General features: G+C 34.7%; 1 protein-coding gene across 1 annotated transcript in view; it reads left to right on the top strand.

Moving 5' to 3' along the window:
* Window positions 1-16,229, top strand: part of USH2A (usherin) — a 2,188,359-nt gene that overhangs the window by 1,875,367 nt on the left and 296,763 nt on the right. The window contains exon 72 of the mRNA XM_053712759.1: window positions 3,945-4,296. Within this exon, the coding sequence (XP_053568734.1) occupies window positions 3,945-4,296 (352 nt within the window). The remainder of the gene's footprint in view (window positions 1-3,944; window positions 4,297-16,229) is intronic.

The raw sequence follows: 16,229 nt of genomic DNA, 5'->3' as shown, positions 1-16,229 counted from the left end.
TTCCGTTCCCAAGCAGTTTGTATAAATGGTTTTCTACCTGTATCAAGTACTGTTCTCACTTATTATTATGCATTAAAAACCGCAATAGTTGTATAGCAAAAACAAAAAAGAAAAGAAAAAGATTTTAAATTTAAAGAAATAAAATACCATAACCAAATAAGCTATTTATGACTAATATTTGCACTTAATATTTTAGTGGTCTGGATTCTTAAAAATGAGCTGTTTTGTGCTGTCTAAAAAAGGTATAATTTGCTGACCAGTGTTAGTTTTTTCAAGTGGGTAAGGACACTTTGGTATGTCACAAACCACAGCTAAATGGATCACATACAACTAGGTCTAGCAGTTAAAAAAAAATGAGTTACATATATTGGTTTACAATGTATATATTTTTTTTAAAAACACACACAATTTACTTTAATTTTGCCCATTTTTAATGTAAGTAACGTGGAAATTGTGATTTTTTTTCCCTACTCCTACTGCATTATTCAGAATTGTGACCCAGCTACATGCTACAAACGGATTGCTTAATCAGCACATTTATATCTGTCACTTACTGGCCACATCAAAGAAGATAAGATAGATATAATTAAAAAAAAGCTTTTCAAGTGTGATGTCTCTGCACTGCCGTGAGGCCATAAACATCTATATATTTTGCAATGCAGTGTGTGTGTGTGTGCATGTGTATATAAATATATATGTGAAAGTTGTATTTCTGTGGGGCTTATTTATCAAAGCGTCAACTATGTTGCATGTGCCGCCATCAATACGCTTGAGAGAACATCGCTGCCGCAGATCTGAATATGATCTCCTTATTTATAAAAAAAAACATCAAAAACATGCGCATCAAGTACGGTGCGAAGAGCATCAGACTGGTGTTAACTAACAGTCATCAATGTCGCGGTAATTCAGGTTTTTCACAACTTTATTTATACCATTTCATTAATATCCATGAACAAGGACATTTCTCTAAAGCTAATTCTTCATCTGTTATATATGTGTGTGTGTGTGTTAAATTCCTTTTTTTGTTCTAAACAATGTTGTCTGTCATATCTCTGTGTTTATTTATACCACTATATGTATATATTGTAAATGTATTATTATTCTGAGCGGGAATAATTGCAAATATAGCATGTAATCAGAGTATCATATTTTAAAGGTATAGGAAAGTAAACATTTAAGTTGCATGATTCAGATAGAGCATGCAATTCCAAAACACTTTCAAATTCACCTCTATCCTCAAATGTGCTTCATTGGTATCCCTTGTTGGAAAAGAATACGCACATATCCTACACTAGTGGGAGCTAGTTGCAAATTGGTGCCTGCACACATTTGTCTCTTGTGATTGGCTAAATAGATGTGTTCAGCTAGCTGCCAGTAGTGCAATGCTGTTCTTTCAGCAAAGGATAACAAGAGAACGAAGCAAATTCAACAGCAGAAGTAAATTTGAAAGTTGTTTAAAATTGTATGTTCTATCCAAATCATGAAAGAATAGTTAGGGGTTTCCTGTCCCTTTAAGAGCTGGGCCAGTTTTCTCTCTGCACCTGTGTAACCCCTCCTGTTTGCAATCTATTTTTAAAAACTACCCCTGCACAGGTGTTATAAAATGGGCTGGCATATAAAATGACATTTCTTACTGAAAAAGAAATTCAAGAGAAAAGAAGAAATACACTGAAAATAGCATGCCAGTAAAGAGGTGATTTTAATTTCTGCTGTATCTGAATCATGACAGTTTAATGTTAGGTGGGCTATCCCTTTGAGCGATCAGCTTAAAATTATATTGAATCAAACATCAATTAGAATTTTAAAACTCTTGTCTCAAAGATTACAATAGGTGTCCTAATGTCAGCATCAATGTTTATCTTTAATACTAATTTCACATATACATACTTTCAAAGTATAATACACAATGTAACAATACACAATGTAACAAATGGCCCTTACAAGTTCTGATGAGTGATCAATGACACCAGCATTGAGCAATTTGATTAGTTAGTTATAGTTTATAATGTGTATTTTATTCAGATTCGCTGATGTCATAAATCATGTGATTATACATATTCCAATCAAAAGTGGTTGAAAAATTCATGAGTGTGTGGGTTGTTTAGGAGTTTGCGTCATAATTGGTGCGAAAAGTGTTGAGTCAAATACGGCGCGAAGAGTGTGACTTGTATTACCTGGCTTAAACATGGTGCACATAGATTTTTCCAAAAAATAAAAAGGAAGTTAGCTATATTATGTTGTGTATTTGTTTAATTTTTATCTCTATATCTATTAGTGCAACAAGTTTGGGGCAAAACTTTGCACCAAATTTGTAGAAATAATATGTCCCCTTGATTTGTAATGAGAGACAAAGTTGTAGCATAATCCATAAGTAGTAATGTATTTTTCATTTTTATCGCTATATCTACTAGTGCACCAAATGTGGAGCAATAATATTGTTTGATTTAGAAAGGGTATACAAATTTAAAAAAGTTTCTAATTTACTTTTATTATGTAATATACTTCATTCTCTTGCAGCATCGAACATAAGCTTTCTGTGTCTTCAGACTCCCATTGAGTTCTATGGCATCCGCGACCTCAAGGGTGGCAAATTGAAAACTAGGTACGCTGAGTCAGAAAAGACGCAAGCGTAAATGAAGAAATTTTTATAACTTCGTGAGAACTTCAAATAGTGTCGATTAAGAGGGCAAATGAACACAATTCCGCTCGAATACCACGGTTTTCAACTCGCATCGATCTGCGTCAGATTGAGATCGTATTTTACGTCACAAATTTCAACATTTGCCGATCTTGATGCCTTGATAACTACAGCGGATCAATCTCACGACAATTACAACACGGAATTCCAGAGTATTTTCAGTTGACGCTTTGATAAATAGGCCCCTGTGTGTCTTTGTGATGGGTGTGAGCATGCATGTGTGAGTGAATATTTGTGTACGTGTGTGTGTGAGTGAGTGAGTGAGTGAGTATGCATATGTTTTTGGTGAGTGTATGTGTGCACTTGAGTGAAGGTGTGTGTGATTCCATGTTTACATAGGTGCCTCTGTGTGTTCCTGTGTAAGTGCATTTGCCAGTGTGTATAAGGGTGTGCTTGTGAGTATGTGTGTTTTGTAACTGTGCATGTGTAAGTGTACATGCATGTTGTATAATAATATTAAAGGGACAGTCAAGTACAAACAAAACTTTCATGTTTCAAATAGGGAATGTAATTTTAAACAACTTTCCAATATACTTTTATCACCAATTTTGCTTTGTTTCTTGGTATTCTTAGTTGAAAGCTAAACCTAGGAGATTCATATGCTAATTTCTTAGACCTTGAAGGCCGCCTCTAATATAAATGCATTTTGATAGTTTTTCACCACTAGAGGGCATTAGTTCACGTGTTTCATATAGATAACATTGAGCTCATGCACGTGAATTTACCATGGAGACAGCTCTGATTGGCTAAAATGCAAGTCTGTCAAAAGAACTGAAAAAAGGGGGCAGTCTGCTGAGGCTTAGATACAAGGTAATTACAGAAATGTGTATAATTATAACTGTGTTGGTTATGCAAAACTGAGGAATTGGAAATTAAGGGATTATCTATCTTTTAAAACAACAACAATTCTGGTGTTGACTGTCCCTTTAATGTCTTTTTAATCTTAAAAAGTATTTCAGGAACATATATTCCTTGCCTAGCATATATTTATTTCCAAGATCATGTTTATATCACTGTAGTAATTGCATAAGATATTACAGACATATAAAATTAATTATAAAACTTAGTAATATGGCAAAGGGTGTGTCAAAAAAAAGTTTTGCATACAATGTTCTATAACCACTTATTCTAATCATCAAAGGTTAATAAAGAACAGGTGAAAATATAATTTTAGTAACACAGTATGTGGCATAAAATAGCATAATTTGAGATACTAAAATTCTCCTTACATTTGTTTAATTTGCAGGCGTATTGCTGGAAATGAGAATGACGTTCTTGTATTCACTTGGTCTGCAGGAATTTTAGAGTATGTGGACTCTTCAAATGATCTGCAGCCTTATACAGCATATGAATATAGTGTTACAGCCCAAAACCTCATGGGCTATGTGGAAAGTTTATGGACTTTAATTCATACCCTTGAGGCTGCACCAGAGTACATAGAATCTCCTTTTGTTCACGTACTGAGTGCTTACTCTCTGTTTGTGAACTGGACGCAGCCTGGTTTTCCTAATGGGGTTATAAAGTATTATCGTGTCATTTATAAAGTGAGTCGTGGTGATCAAACTCCCAACCACAACATCAGAGCATTAACTGTAAATGTAAGTATTTCTTTTTTGTTTTCATTGTTCAGTAACTATTTTCTGAAAAGTTGAGAACAGTGTTTTGATATGTTATGGTTAATTGTACATAACAGCGTTCCTTACAGATTCATACACAATATAAAGAGGAAAAGATAAGTAAGGGTAGGTGTGCACTCACTAGATTGCTATAAAACAATGCTATATTTGTGCTGTACTTGCAGCTATGGATGCTTAGGGCTCCATTTATGAACCAGCTGGTGCTGCTTCGGAATCCCATTGTTTCAGACTCGCCTGGAACGGAAGTTAAAAAGCAGCGGTCATAAGACCGCTGATCCTTAACTTGTCCATCACCTTTTAGGTGGCGGATTAAAATCATCCTGATACGATATGATCAGGATGATTGACAGCCCCTTCTAGTGGCCGATTAGCCACCAGTGAGCAGGGGGCAGCATTGCACAAGAATTTCACTAGAAATGCTAAATGCTGACAGCGTATGCTGTTGGTATTTAGCGATATCGAGCGGACATGATACGCTATATAAAATCATGTCCGTTTGACATTTAGTAAATTTACCCCTTAATGTTAAAATACTGCAAAATTAGCACATGGAAAGGCACTAAAGGACATAGGGTCCGATGATCTAAAGGTCTCTGTTAAGGTCTCTGGGCTGATTCTTAAATAATGATTGCCAGTACTTTTATTTCTCAGGTGGAATGATCTAAAGACTTTTTACCTTGAATACAGGGTGTCTCGCTAAGGGGCATATACTGCATTTTTGTATAGAGAGGAGATGCAGACATTACAAAAGTGCACAATAAAAATTCATATTTTAAAAATCTTACAAAATTAATAATTGAATCATTAAAGGGACACTGTAACCAAAATTTGTCTTTCTTTCATGTAATTAGCAAGAGTCCATGAGCTAGTGACATATGGGATATACATTCCTACCAGGAGGGGCAAAGTTTCCCAAACCTCAAATGCCTATAAATACACCCCTCACCACACCCACAAATCAGTTTTACAAACTTTGCCTCCTATGGAGGTGGTGAAGTAAGTTTGTGCTAGATTCTACGTTGATATGCGCTCCGCAGCAGGTTGGAGCCCGGTTTTCCTCTCAGCGTGCAGTGAATGTCAGAGGGATGTGAGGACAGTATTGCCTATTTGAATTCAATGATCTCCTTCTACGGGGTCTATTTCATAGGTTCTCTGTTATCGGTCGTAGAGATTCATCTCTTACCTCACTTTTCAGATCGACGATATACTCTTATATATACCATTACCTCTACTGATTCTCGTTTCAGTACTGGTTTGGCTTTCTACTACATGTAGATGAGTGTCCTGGGGTAAGTAAGTCTTATTTTCTGTGACACTCTAAGCTATGGTTGGGCACTTTTATATAAAGTTCTAAATATATGTGTTTAAACATTTATTTGCCTTGACTCAGGATGTTCAACGTTCCTTATTTCAGACAGTCAGTTTCATATTTGGGATAATGCATATGAATTAATCAATTTTTTTCTTACCTTAAAATTTGACTTTTTCCCTGTGGGCTATTAGGCTCGCGGGGGCTGAAAATTCTTCATTTTATTGCGTCATTCTTGGTGCGGACTTTTTTGACGCAAATTTTTTTTTCTGTTTCCGGCGTCATACATGTCGCCGGAAGTTGCGTCATTTTTTTTACGTTTTTTTTGCGCCAAAAGTGTCGGCGTTCCGGATGTGGCGTCATTTTTGGCGCCAAAAGCATTTAGGCGCCAAATAATGTGGGTGTCTTTTTTGGCGCTAAAAAATATGGGCGTCACTATTGTCTCCACATTATTTAAGTCTCATTAATTATTGCTTCTGGTTGCTAGAAGCTTGTTCACTAGCATTTTTTCCCATTCCTGAAACTGTCATTTAAGGAATTTGATCGATTTTGCTTTATATGTTGTTTTTTTCTATTACATATTGCAAGATGTCTACGAGTGACCCTGAGTCAGAAGCCACTTCTGGAAAAATGCTTAACTGAGTTTCAGTTCTACCAAAGCTAAGTTCATTTATTTTAAATGTTATAAATGTTTATCTTTAGCTATGGTTTGTAATAAGTTATTATGATATACTTTTACATGCAGATTCCATTAGTATTTATGCTTTATACATTTCCATTCTTAAGTACAAGAAATGTTTAGAAGATTTATAAGAAATATTTTTTCTGATTAAGGCTTTGTCTGACTTCGTGCCTTCTAATACAATTTTTAGGTCTTTTTCACTTCTTTTTTAATTATTGAAGTTTCAAATGACCAACAACATACTGATTTATCCTTCTCTGATGATGTTTTTTTCTCTTTCAGAAATTCTCTTCATCAGATATTGACGCTAACAAATCTACTTTTTTATATTTTTTTATTAAAGTACATTTGTTCTTTGTTGAAGAGGTGTTGATTATTTTGGATATTAAGGTAACTAGTTCTTTAAGACTAGCTGACACTATTTCTGCCTTTTTTCTTCTGTGATTTCAGAGGTTTTCTTTCCAATTCCCCATACTAGGGAATGGAATAGGCTGAGAATTCTCTTTTATTCCTTCTTCAAGGTTTTAAACTATATTCTTTGCCAGCAGTTAAATTCAATTTGGAGGGTTCTCCAATTTATTGGGGCTATCTCTACTCCTACTAATTATGCTATTGTTTCTATAGCAAAATAATATTTATTTTCCTTTATATAGTTGTATCTTATTTATGGAAAATTATTTAGTTTCAGGTACTTTTCTTGGTCCTGTGATATTGCAATTGCTTCATTTTTTCTGTTTACTTTAAGATCAAGTATCAGATTATGATTTATTTTAGCATTGTTAAAGGGACAACATTTACTAGACTAGGTGCTGTTGCATTTGTCTTGTTGTTTTGCATTTTGCAAGTCCTCTGTTTTGACTGGTCCTTTAAACTGGACTATCATGCTAATGATTTCATTTGTGTCTTCATTTTATTGAATATATTCGCAAATGAGGGTTAATCTATGTCTTTAGCTATTTTAGCTAGAAGAACTTTGTGATTTAAAAAAAAAAAAAAAAAAGAAAATCCATATTTCTTTTGTTCTAAGATAATCAATCAATCTTTGCTCTTTCTGTTCTTTTTCACAGAAAGATTGCTAGTTTTCCTGATTTTTTTTTTGTTTTGTACAAGCTTTGGTTCGTATAAAACTTGTTATTAAGTCAATTTCTCCTCCTTGGAGTTTGAATTTGGTTCTGGGGGCTCTTCAAGCTCCTCCGTTTGAACCTATGCATTCTCTGGACATTAAATTACTTTCTTGGAAAGTTTTGTTCCTTTTGGCCATCTCTTCTGCTAGAAGAGTTTCTGATTTATCTGCTCTTTCTTGTGAGTCTCCTTTTCTGATTTTTCATCAGGATAAGACGGTGTTGCGAACTTCTTTTAAATTTTTACCTAAGGTTGTGAATTCTAACAACATTAGTAGAGAAATTATGGTTCCTTCATTTTGTCCTAATCCTAAGAATTCTAAGGAGAGTTCACTGCATTCTTTGGATGTAGTTAGAGCTTTGAAATATTATGTTGAAGCTACTAAGATTTTCCGAAAGACTTCTAGTCTTTTTGTTATCTTTTCCAGTTCTAGGAAAGGTCAGAAGGCCTCTGCCATTTCTTTGGCATCTTGGTTGAAATCTTTAATTCATCATGCTTATGTCGAGTCGGGTAAACTCTGCCTCAAAGGATTACAGCTCATTCTACTAGGTCAGTTTCTACTTCCTGGGCGTTTAGGAATGAAGCTTCGGTTGATCAGATTTGCAAAGCAGCAACTTGGTCTTCTTTGCATACTTTTACTAAATTCTACCATTTTGATGTGTTTTCTTCTTCTGAAGCAGTTTTTGGTAGAAAAATACTTCAGGCAGCTGTTTGTTTGATTCTTCTGCTTATAATTTCAGTTTTTTTCATTATAAGATTTAAACTTTGTTTTGGGTGTAGATTATTTTCAGCGGAATTGGCTGTCTTTATTTTATCCCTCCCTCTCTAGTGACTCTTGCGTGGAAGATCCACATCTTGGGTAGTCATTATCCCATACGTCACTAGCTCATGGACTCTTGCTAATTACATGAAAGAAAACATAATTTATGTAAGAACTTACCTGATAAATTCATTTCTTTCATATTAGCAAGAGTCCATGAGGCCCACCCTTTTTATGGTGGTTATGATTTTTTTGTATAAAGCACAATTATTCCAATTCCTTATTTTTTATGCTTTCGCACTTTTTTCTTATCACCCCACTTCTTGGCTATTCATTAAACTGATTTGTGGGTGTGGTGAGGGGTGTATTTATAGGCATTTGAGGTTTGGGAAACTTTGCCCCTCCTGGTAGGAATGTATATCCCATACGTCACCAGCTCATGGACTCTTGCTAATATGAAAGAAATGAATTTATCAGGTAAGTTCTTACATAAATTATGTTTTCGTGATTCAGATTGAGCATGCAATTTTAAGTAACTTTCTAATTTACTCCTATTATCAAATTTTCTTCATTCTCTTGGTATGTTTATTTGAAATGCAAGAATGTAAGTTCAGATGCCGGCCCATTTTTGGTGAACAACCTGGGTTGTCCTTGCTGATTGGTGGATAAATTCATCCACCAATAAAAAAAGTGCTGTCCAGAGTACTGAAACCAAAAAAAAGCTTAGATGCCTTCTTTTTCAAATAATGATAGCAAGAGAACGAAGAAAAACTGAAAATAGGAGTAAATTAGAAAGTTGCTTAAAATTGCATGCTCTTTCTGAATTACAAAAGAAAAAATTTGGGTTCAGTGTCCTTTTAACATAAAATTACACAGGAAAAAATTGTGTTGTTAAGGTCAAAATTCTTCACCAAAAATCGTATTTTTTCAAAAAGCAAAATCATATTGACAGCGTAAATCGTAATTTAAGTACAATGGATGTTTAGAAAACATGCAGAAATGTGTACTTATAAGCACAAAATACAACGCCTAATTGTTGTTTTTCCGTAAGTTGGGCTGATCATGGGTGTTCCATGTGCATATTGTCTCTCTAATCATAGTGTAATTCTGTAAAGATTTTTGCAATACACTAAAAGGTGGAGAACTTTCTCAAAAAACATATAACCCTAATCGAAAATAGAAAAACAAATGCTTTTGAAAATATAGGCGATTGTAAGATGCTAGCCGCAAAAAGCAATATGATTTATATTGGCTGCAGGATTTACTTTTTAAAATGTGCTCACTGCTAATTTCGCTCTATTGAGCAAACTGTCGCTTTCCAGTGAGTAAACAGAGACTATAGTTAACAATGCCAAAATTATAGCATACAAGCACACAATTTGGATGGGCCGAAACGCATCAATTATTTTAGACATTATTGCTCGAGTTTTTCCTTACACTCTGGATGCAGCTATTAGGTGAGCATATCTTCGTTTGGGATAGATATATTAGGAAGATTTTGCACATTTGTGTTTGTTTTTCTTTTAGGTAATCACAAGAGGATATCAGGCCTAGCAGTATGACAATACAAAGATATGTTTGTCCAGTTGTTTATTTAATTTTTTCACGTGTACACAAACTTTTATTTTTATTCTTTAACGTCATCACATATGTAAATATACAGTTTTCTTAATTTAATTGAAGATAATGTTTAGGGCTAATTGTGGCTGGATGGGCATGTGACAGGCCACTCGAAGTTGTAAAAGTTATTTGCAGTGGGGTTTGGGTATATATGGTGGGGAACAGGTTCATGGTTAGGGTTACTGGCAGGTGACATTGGTGCCTAAATGACATGGGTATCAGTGCTTAATTGTGGCTGGGTTCAGAAAGCCCTTACCCAACTGGACCTCCATTAGCAGTCACTATTATGTATTGGCTTGCAAACTGTGTGCTGTCATTTAATAAAAGGGGTTTCCATTATGATATGGCCACAATAAAGGAGATACTTAAAAATATGTCTTTGAAATGCTAGCAGCATTTAGCTTGAACTTCAGGCAAGACTCAAACTCTTAAAAAATGTGCACAATGATAGCTGAAAAGAAAAAAAAAGCATTCTACACTGCTCAGCTGGTTATGCATTTCATTTAAAAATATAAACATGTCATCACTTAATGCTTTAAAGGGACATAAAACCCAATTTTTTATATTATAATTTAGAAAGAGGATGCAATTTTAAACAACTTTCTAATTTACTTCTATTATCTAATTTTCTTCATTATCTTGATATTATTTGCTGAAAAGCATATCTAAATAGGCTCAGTAGCTGCTGATTGGTTACTACACATAGAGGCCTTGTGTGATTGGCTCACCCATGTGCTTTGCCCTTTCTTCAACAAAGGATATCTAAAAAATTAAGCAAATTAGCTAATAGAAGTAAAGAAGTGTCCCTTTAAATATGATAATTGACTCACCATTCACCTATAGATGTTTTACATTCTTTAGTTGTGTTTTATTTCTTGTATATATTCAAATTTTCCATATGACGTTTAGAAGCACTTTGCTTTTCTTTATTTAAAATTATTCCATAATATTAAACACTGAATGGTTATTTAAATGCATCATTGAAATATTTACTCAGACTGAGAAAAAAAACAACTAAATAGAGAAATTGGACTGCTGCATTAAACTGATTGTTATTGTGCGTGAATTAGGATCTTAGCCGTTCTTTCACTTGGCATATATTGATTCTAGGATGAGGTGCCAAGTATGTAATTTATGGTAATAAAGTGTGAATTCACCTGAGCACTGTGGCTAAATTCAGTGCAGTGAAGCAGAGCAATATGGATTAATGGGAACAATTTGAATAAATCTACGCTCTTGCAAGCCAAGGATCATTTCCAAATACACCTTACATGGGTAACGGATCTTTGTTAAACTACTGTTCCTTTTATTTACATTACTGAACACACGTTATTATACTGCTTTTTCATTTCATTGTTACCGCTAATCTACTCCAAGAACTGAGATGCTATATGATTTTCACGATTACTCATAACCATCAAGTTAAATAATTAAATGCGTCTATTACAATCAGTAGTAGACCCCCTTGAACCCCCCCAGGTGGAGGCTGAAAATATAGTGAAGATGGGGGAATTACAGTGCATACTATATATATATATGATGCAGTGACTCTGCACTGGGGATTTATGATCATACATTGGGCTTTACCCACACCCGCTTGGGTAATATATAATAATAATATAATATATATAGAAGCACTCACACTGGTAATTTTCTATGTACCAAAGTTCACAACTAATATGTTCGGTAAGGAGCGCCTTTATAAGATAACAATGTTCATATACGACTTAGATTAGTTGTCCAAAGATGAGTGGGAGGTCATTACAACAGGTGTAGTTTCACTGTTAAGGTCTTCTCTTTGTCAAAGCTTCCATAGTAATCCGCACTGGAGTAGGTAGAAACAGCCAACAAGTAAACAGAAGCGCCACACAGAAGAGATCTAAGTGCAGTACACCTGGTAGTTCAAATACAATAGCACTGAAAACCTTTTTGAAAGTAGAAACAAACATATACAGCGTGAAATAGTGTAACACAAGTTCCCGTATATGGGTGAGTCCTTCTTGTTTGGAATGACAGAGTTCTCCTCCTCCTCTCCCTGCTATTCTGTCCAGATATGCTTTGGAAGTCCCAGGGGCATATGTGTGCAGTTAATCTGAATGGCCAAACGCCTCACAAAGTATCATAAAATAGGTAGAAGGGTCCGTATAAAAGATACATACTAAATGCAATTATATAACAAAACTCCTTAAGAAATGTTTATAAGGGAAAACCGCCATAGGTTTGTGGGAGCGGCCTGACGCGTTTTGTAGGAATAGACTGCTTCATCAGAGGCTTGCCCACTATGTCCATCCCTCGCCTTTTTATTCATCAAGGGGATTAGTTAGGACACGCCCACAAACTGCTTCTTAAATTGTGGGTGAAATACTCCTAATCTGCCTTCTAAAAAAAGCCTGTGTGGAGCGCCTAATACACTTCCCTACAAATCATGCTATCATTGTTTCAGGCGTATGTACAATGCATAAAATCTAATTACATTATTATGCACACCGCCATGCTCATACTGCATAATGCCAAGCTATGGTTTTTTTCATATACGATCATCTTACAATTACTGCAAGACATAGAGCTAGATTATGGGGCCCATTTATCATGCTCCGGATGAAGCTCGAGGGCCGTGTTTCTGGCGAGGCTGCAGCCTCACCAGAAACACCAGTTATGAAGCAGCGATCAAAAGCCCGCTGCTCCATAACCTGTCAACCTGCTCTGAGCAGGCGGACAGACATCACTGCAATTCAACCCGATCGAGTATGACCAGGTTGATTGGTTCATTGCTGAATAGTATTGCTCTCCGCATTCAGCGAGGTCTGTCGGACCTGATCCGTACTTTCGGATCAGGTTTGACAGACCTTTGTTAAAAGGCAACAATGACTGGAGCATTATTTAATGCTCCCGCTCGAGCCTTAACTGCACTCGAAGAAAGCTTTTTGCTTGCGCACTAACCCAACAAGTGCAAAAAAGCTGAACTTAAAATACTGCGCACACAATAACCTATTCTCCATGTGTCCTTTCAAACAAGTAGCACTCACCCACATGCCGGTACCTGTATTACACTATTTGATGCTGTATACGTTTGCCTCTACTTTTAAAGAGTTTTTCATTGTAAATGTGTGTTTTTGGGTCTTCTTACTAAAGTGTGTATTTGGACTACCAGTTGTACTGCACTTTGATCATGTGTTGTTACAAATAATTTGCTATGCTGATAAAAGATCAGTGAGTTACTTTTTGGACATTGTTATGATTTTATAGCACACTGGCAGCTGTATGTGCAGAGTGAGTGTGCAGCTCAAAAGCCATTTACCAAACCTCTTTAGAAAAACACTTTTTTTACATTTATTTCAATTATATATATATATATTTATACATTTATATATTTATATATGTTATATTTTATACACATATATGAGTGTAATACTTTATTTTAATGTTTTACATATGTTTTATACTTTTTTGTAGCCTTAACACTTTACTTCAGGTCTCAAGTTGCATGCAATACCTAACTTTCAACTTTTAATATGAGCGGCAGACATTTGCCAGAAAATATTTTACTGCTTATTTCAAAGTAAGGGCTATTGCATTGTTTTTGTAGTGTGTATTTGTCACATGTTCAGTGTCACTGTATTTAGTAGCCCTTTAAAGCAATGAAAACAAATATCTAACCTTATATGTTCACATATAGCAAGACTGCAAAACATCTTACTACATGGCAATTACTGCCCCTTTAAGATCAAAATATTTTGGCTCCTCTTTAATTAATGTTATCCTTTCTCTTACAGTCATTATGAATCATTTTTATAAGATATTCCTAAGTTTGTGCACTTTTTTTACCACTTAATTTTAATTCTTTATAAAATATATAAATCATAACTTCATTAAATATTTAGCTCCAACTGTAATTTATTCTGTAAAATCTATTTTTACCAGCATATATAAAATTAAAATGACTTGACAGAGACAAATCAATAGAGATTCCTTTTAACCTATCTCATATTATTAAAGAACATGATACCTAAACAGAATAAAGCAATCTTGTTTAGCCAAATGTTATAACATAACAATACAACTGCACAATGCCCACCAGTAGATTCAATATGGTTGCCCTAAAAAATGCCCTATTCAAGCCAAGTGAATTCATTTTTTTTTTCACTTCAAGAGCTTGTTATAAGGAAATCATACACAGATGACTAATTTTTTTATGGTTCACAGACGAACAAAGTGAAATTCAGCAGCTGTTCAGGACAAGTGACCACTCTAACAGCTATATTATAACCTACTAATAGAGAGGGAATAGCATTAGAGCACAAGGTTAGCAGTGATTATCGGCAGGTGAGTGGTTTATTGAAGTTGAAAAACCATTAACATTGATAGAGTAATTATTTCAACTTGAAAATAATTACCTTGATGGGTGATAACCACTCTAGTGTTCCTATGTTTGATTGGCTCACACAGTTGTCTACTCTTAAAGCTTAAGAAAATATTAATGCAATATTGCAATATTTGAATTAGCATATTCACTGTAAGAATGATTAGCAATAAAATAAAATCATCTTAGCCTTGGTAAATTAATTTGCTTTTCATTCCTGATTTAATTGTAGGGGTTTTCATTCACTGATCTCATTGTTATAAATGTGTATTACAAACTGTAAGTCACAATTTACTCATTATTTCATGAAGCATTACACAAAATATTCCCCACATTTATTTTGCACATAATTGATACCATAAACATATCATTAACAAGTATTACTGTAGATTAGGTGTGTGTGTGTTTATATATATATATATATATAATATATATATATATATATATATATATATATATATATATATATTTATTATTCTGTAACATGTTTTTTTCATACATAATGTAAAGCTATATATATATATAAAGTATTAATTTGCTCTTTAGATTCCGTGCTATAAAGCATATGGCTAAATACACAAAGAAGTGAATAACATACAAGGTGCAGTTGATAGTGAGAGGATTACTGAATAATAACTATGTGTCACTAGCAAATGTATCTTGCCATCAGGTATTACAGCATAGTGATAACTCTCAAGTAATTCGGATAGCAATGTATTACTATAGGAAGTAAATGTACAAAAATAGCACGTTTTCAAAACCTGTAAATATTATGACTCGGATTTATCAAAACCTTAGCGAGTGGGCAGCATCTATTTCCCGCAGTTATCATTTCACAAGCAATTGCAGTCACACCTCCTGTTCTTATGTAACCAATTGTGCAAGAGCAGGGCTTGTCAATCATTCCAGTCGATCCTGACCAGAATTATTTTACTCAACTACTCTTCATTCACGTCACATTTTTATATGAAACAGGTAACAATTTTTGCAAAAATTACAAATTCAACACATTTCATGAATAGATATTCTTCAAAACGGATTTTCATTTTTATTTTTGCCAATATCAATGTTACTTGACATATAAAAAGGAGACAATAGAAATTAAATAATTACTTACAATCAAATTCGTCTCATCATCTTGTGTTTTTTTTTTTAAATACAGAACTGCTTTTTGTGGTACGACATTTGTGTAAAGTTTAAGGTGCATCTTTGTAAATCATCCAGCAGTGATCGGCCATCATGCTGATATCCCAGTGTTCTTGGTACCTCCTTTATATGTCCTTAATGTCTTGATGGAACTTTACACCCTGTTCCTCACTAATAACTCCAAGGTTATCCAGAAAGTAGTCCACGTGTGAGTTCAAAAAGTGCACTTGGAGCTTAATATTGAAACTGCAACAAAAAAAGAGACAAGAAGGGTGTCTCCTAGTCTAGCCAATACCGATATATATGTATTTAAGAAAGATAGAACAAAGGATACTTACATATCCCAAAGGCAGAGATATGCCCAGGAGAACAAGCTGAGAAATCCCAGTGTTCCCAGAGCATTGCACTGTGTTGCAGGCTGCTCATTTCAGTTACCAAACAAGGCACGGATAATCTAGAATAAAGCAAAATAGAAAAGGGTGCCACCTAGTGCAGATAAACCAAAGATAGTGTGGCCCCCAAGATAACAGTTCCCACAGAAGCCTAGGGTACTCACATTCCGAATAGCACTTAACAAGTGCACTACACACAGGCTGGACTGTTAGTAGTGACCCAGATCACTATATCAGGCTGTTGAGATGATACAAATTAGCGCTTGGTTAAAAAAGACTCCATATGCTTGATATGTATAATAAAAATTTATATTTTAAAAAAAAGAAACAAATAAAATACTACAATATAGTAACACCAAACTGCAACGCGTTTCTCGGTGACCTCTGCGCCAATTCTTCAGGCATATGATGCTATACAGCCAACGGAGTATTATTTAAATGAACAAACACCAATCAGATACGAATGTAACAGAACAAGCACAGATGTACAATTAAGGCCTTAA

The sequence above is a fragment of the Bombina bombina genome, chromosome 4 (assembly GCF_027579735.1).
Source record: "Bombina bombina isolate aBomBom1 chromosome 4, aBomBom1.pri, whole genome shotgun sequence".
Taxonomy (NCBI): Eukaryota; Metazoa; Chordata; class Amphibia; order Anura; family Bombinatoridae; genus Bombina; species Bombina bombina.
Note: the sequence above shows the minus strand (reverse complement) of the source record. Positions and strands in the feature narration are given on the sequence as shown.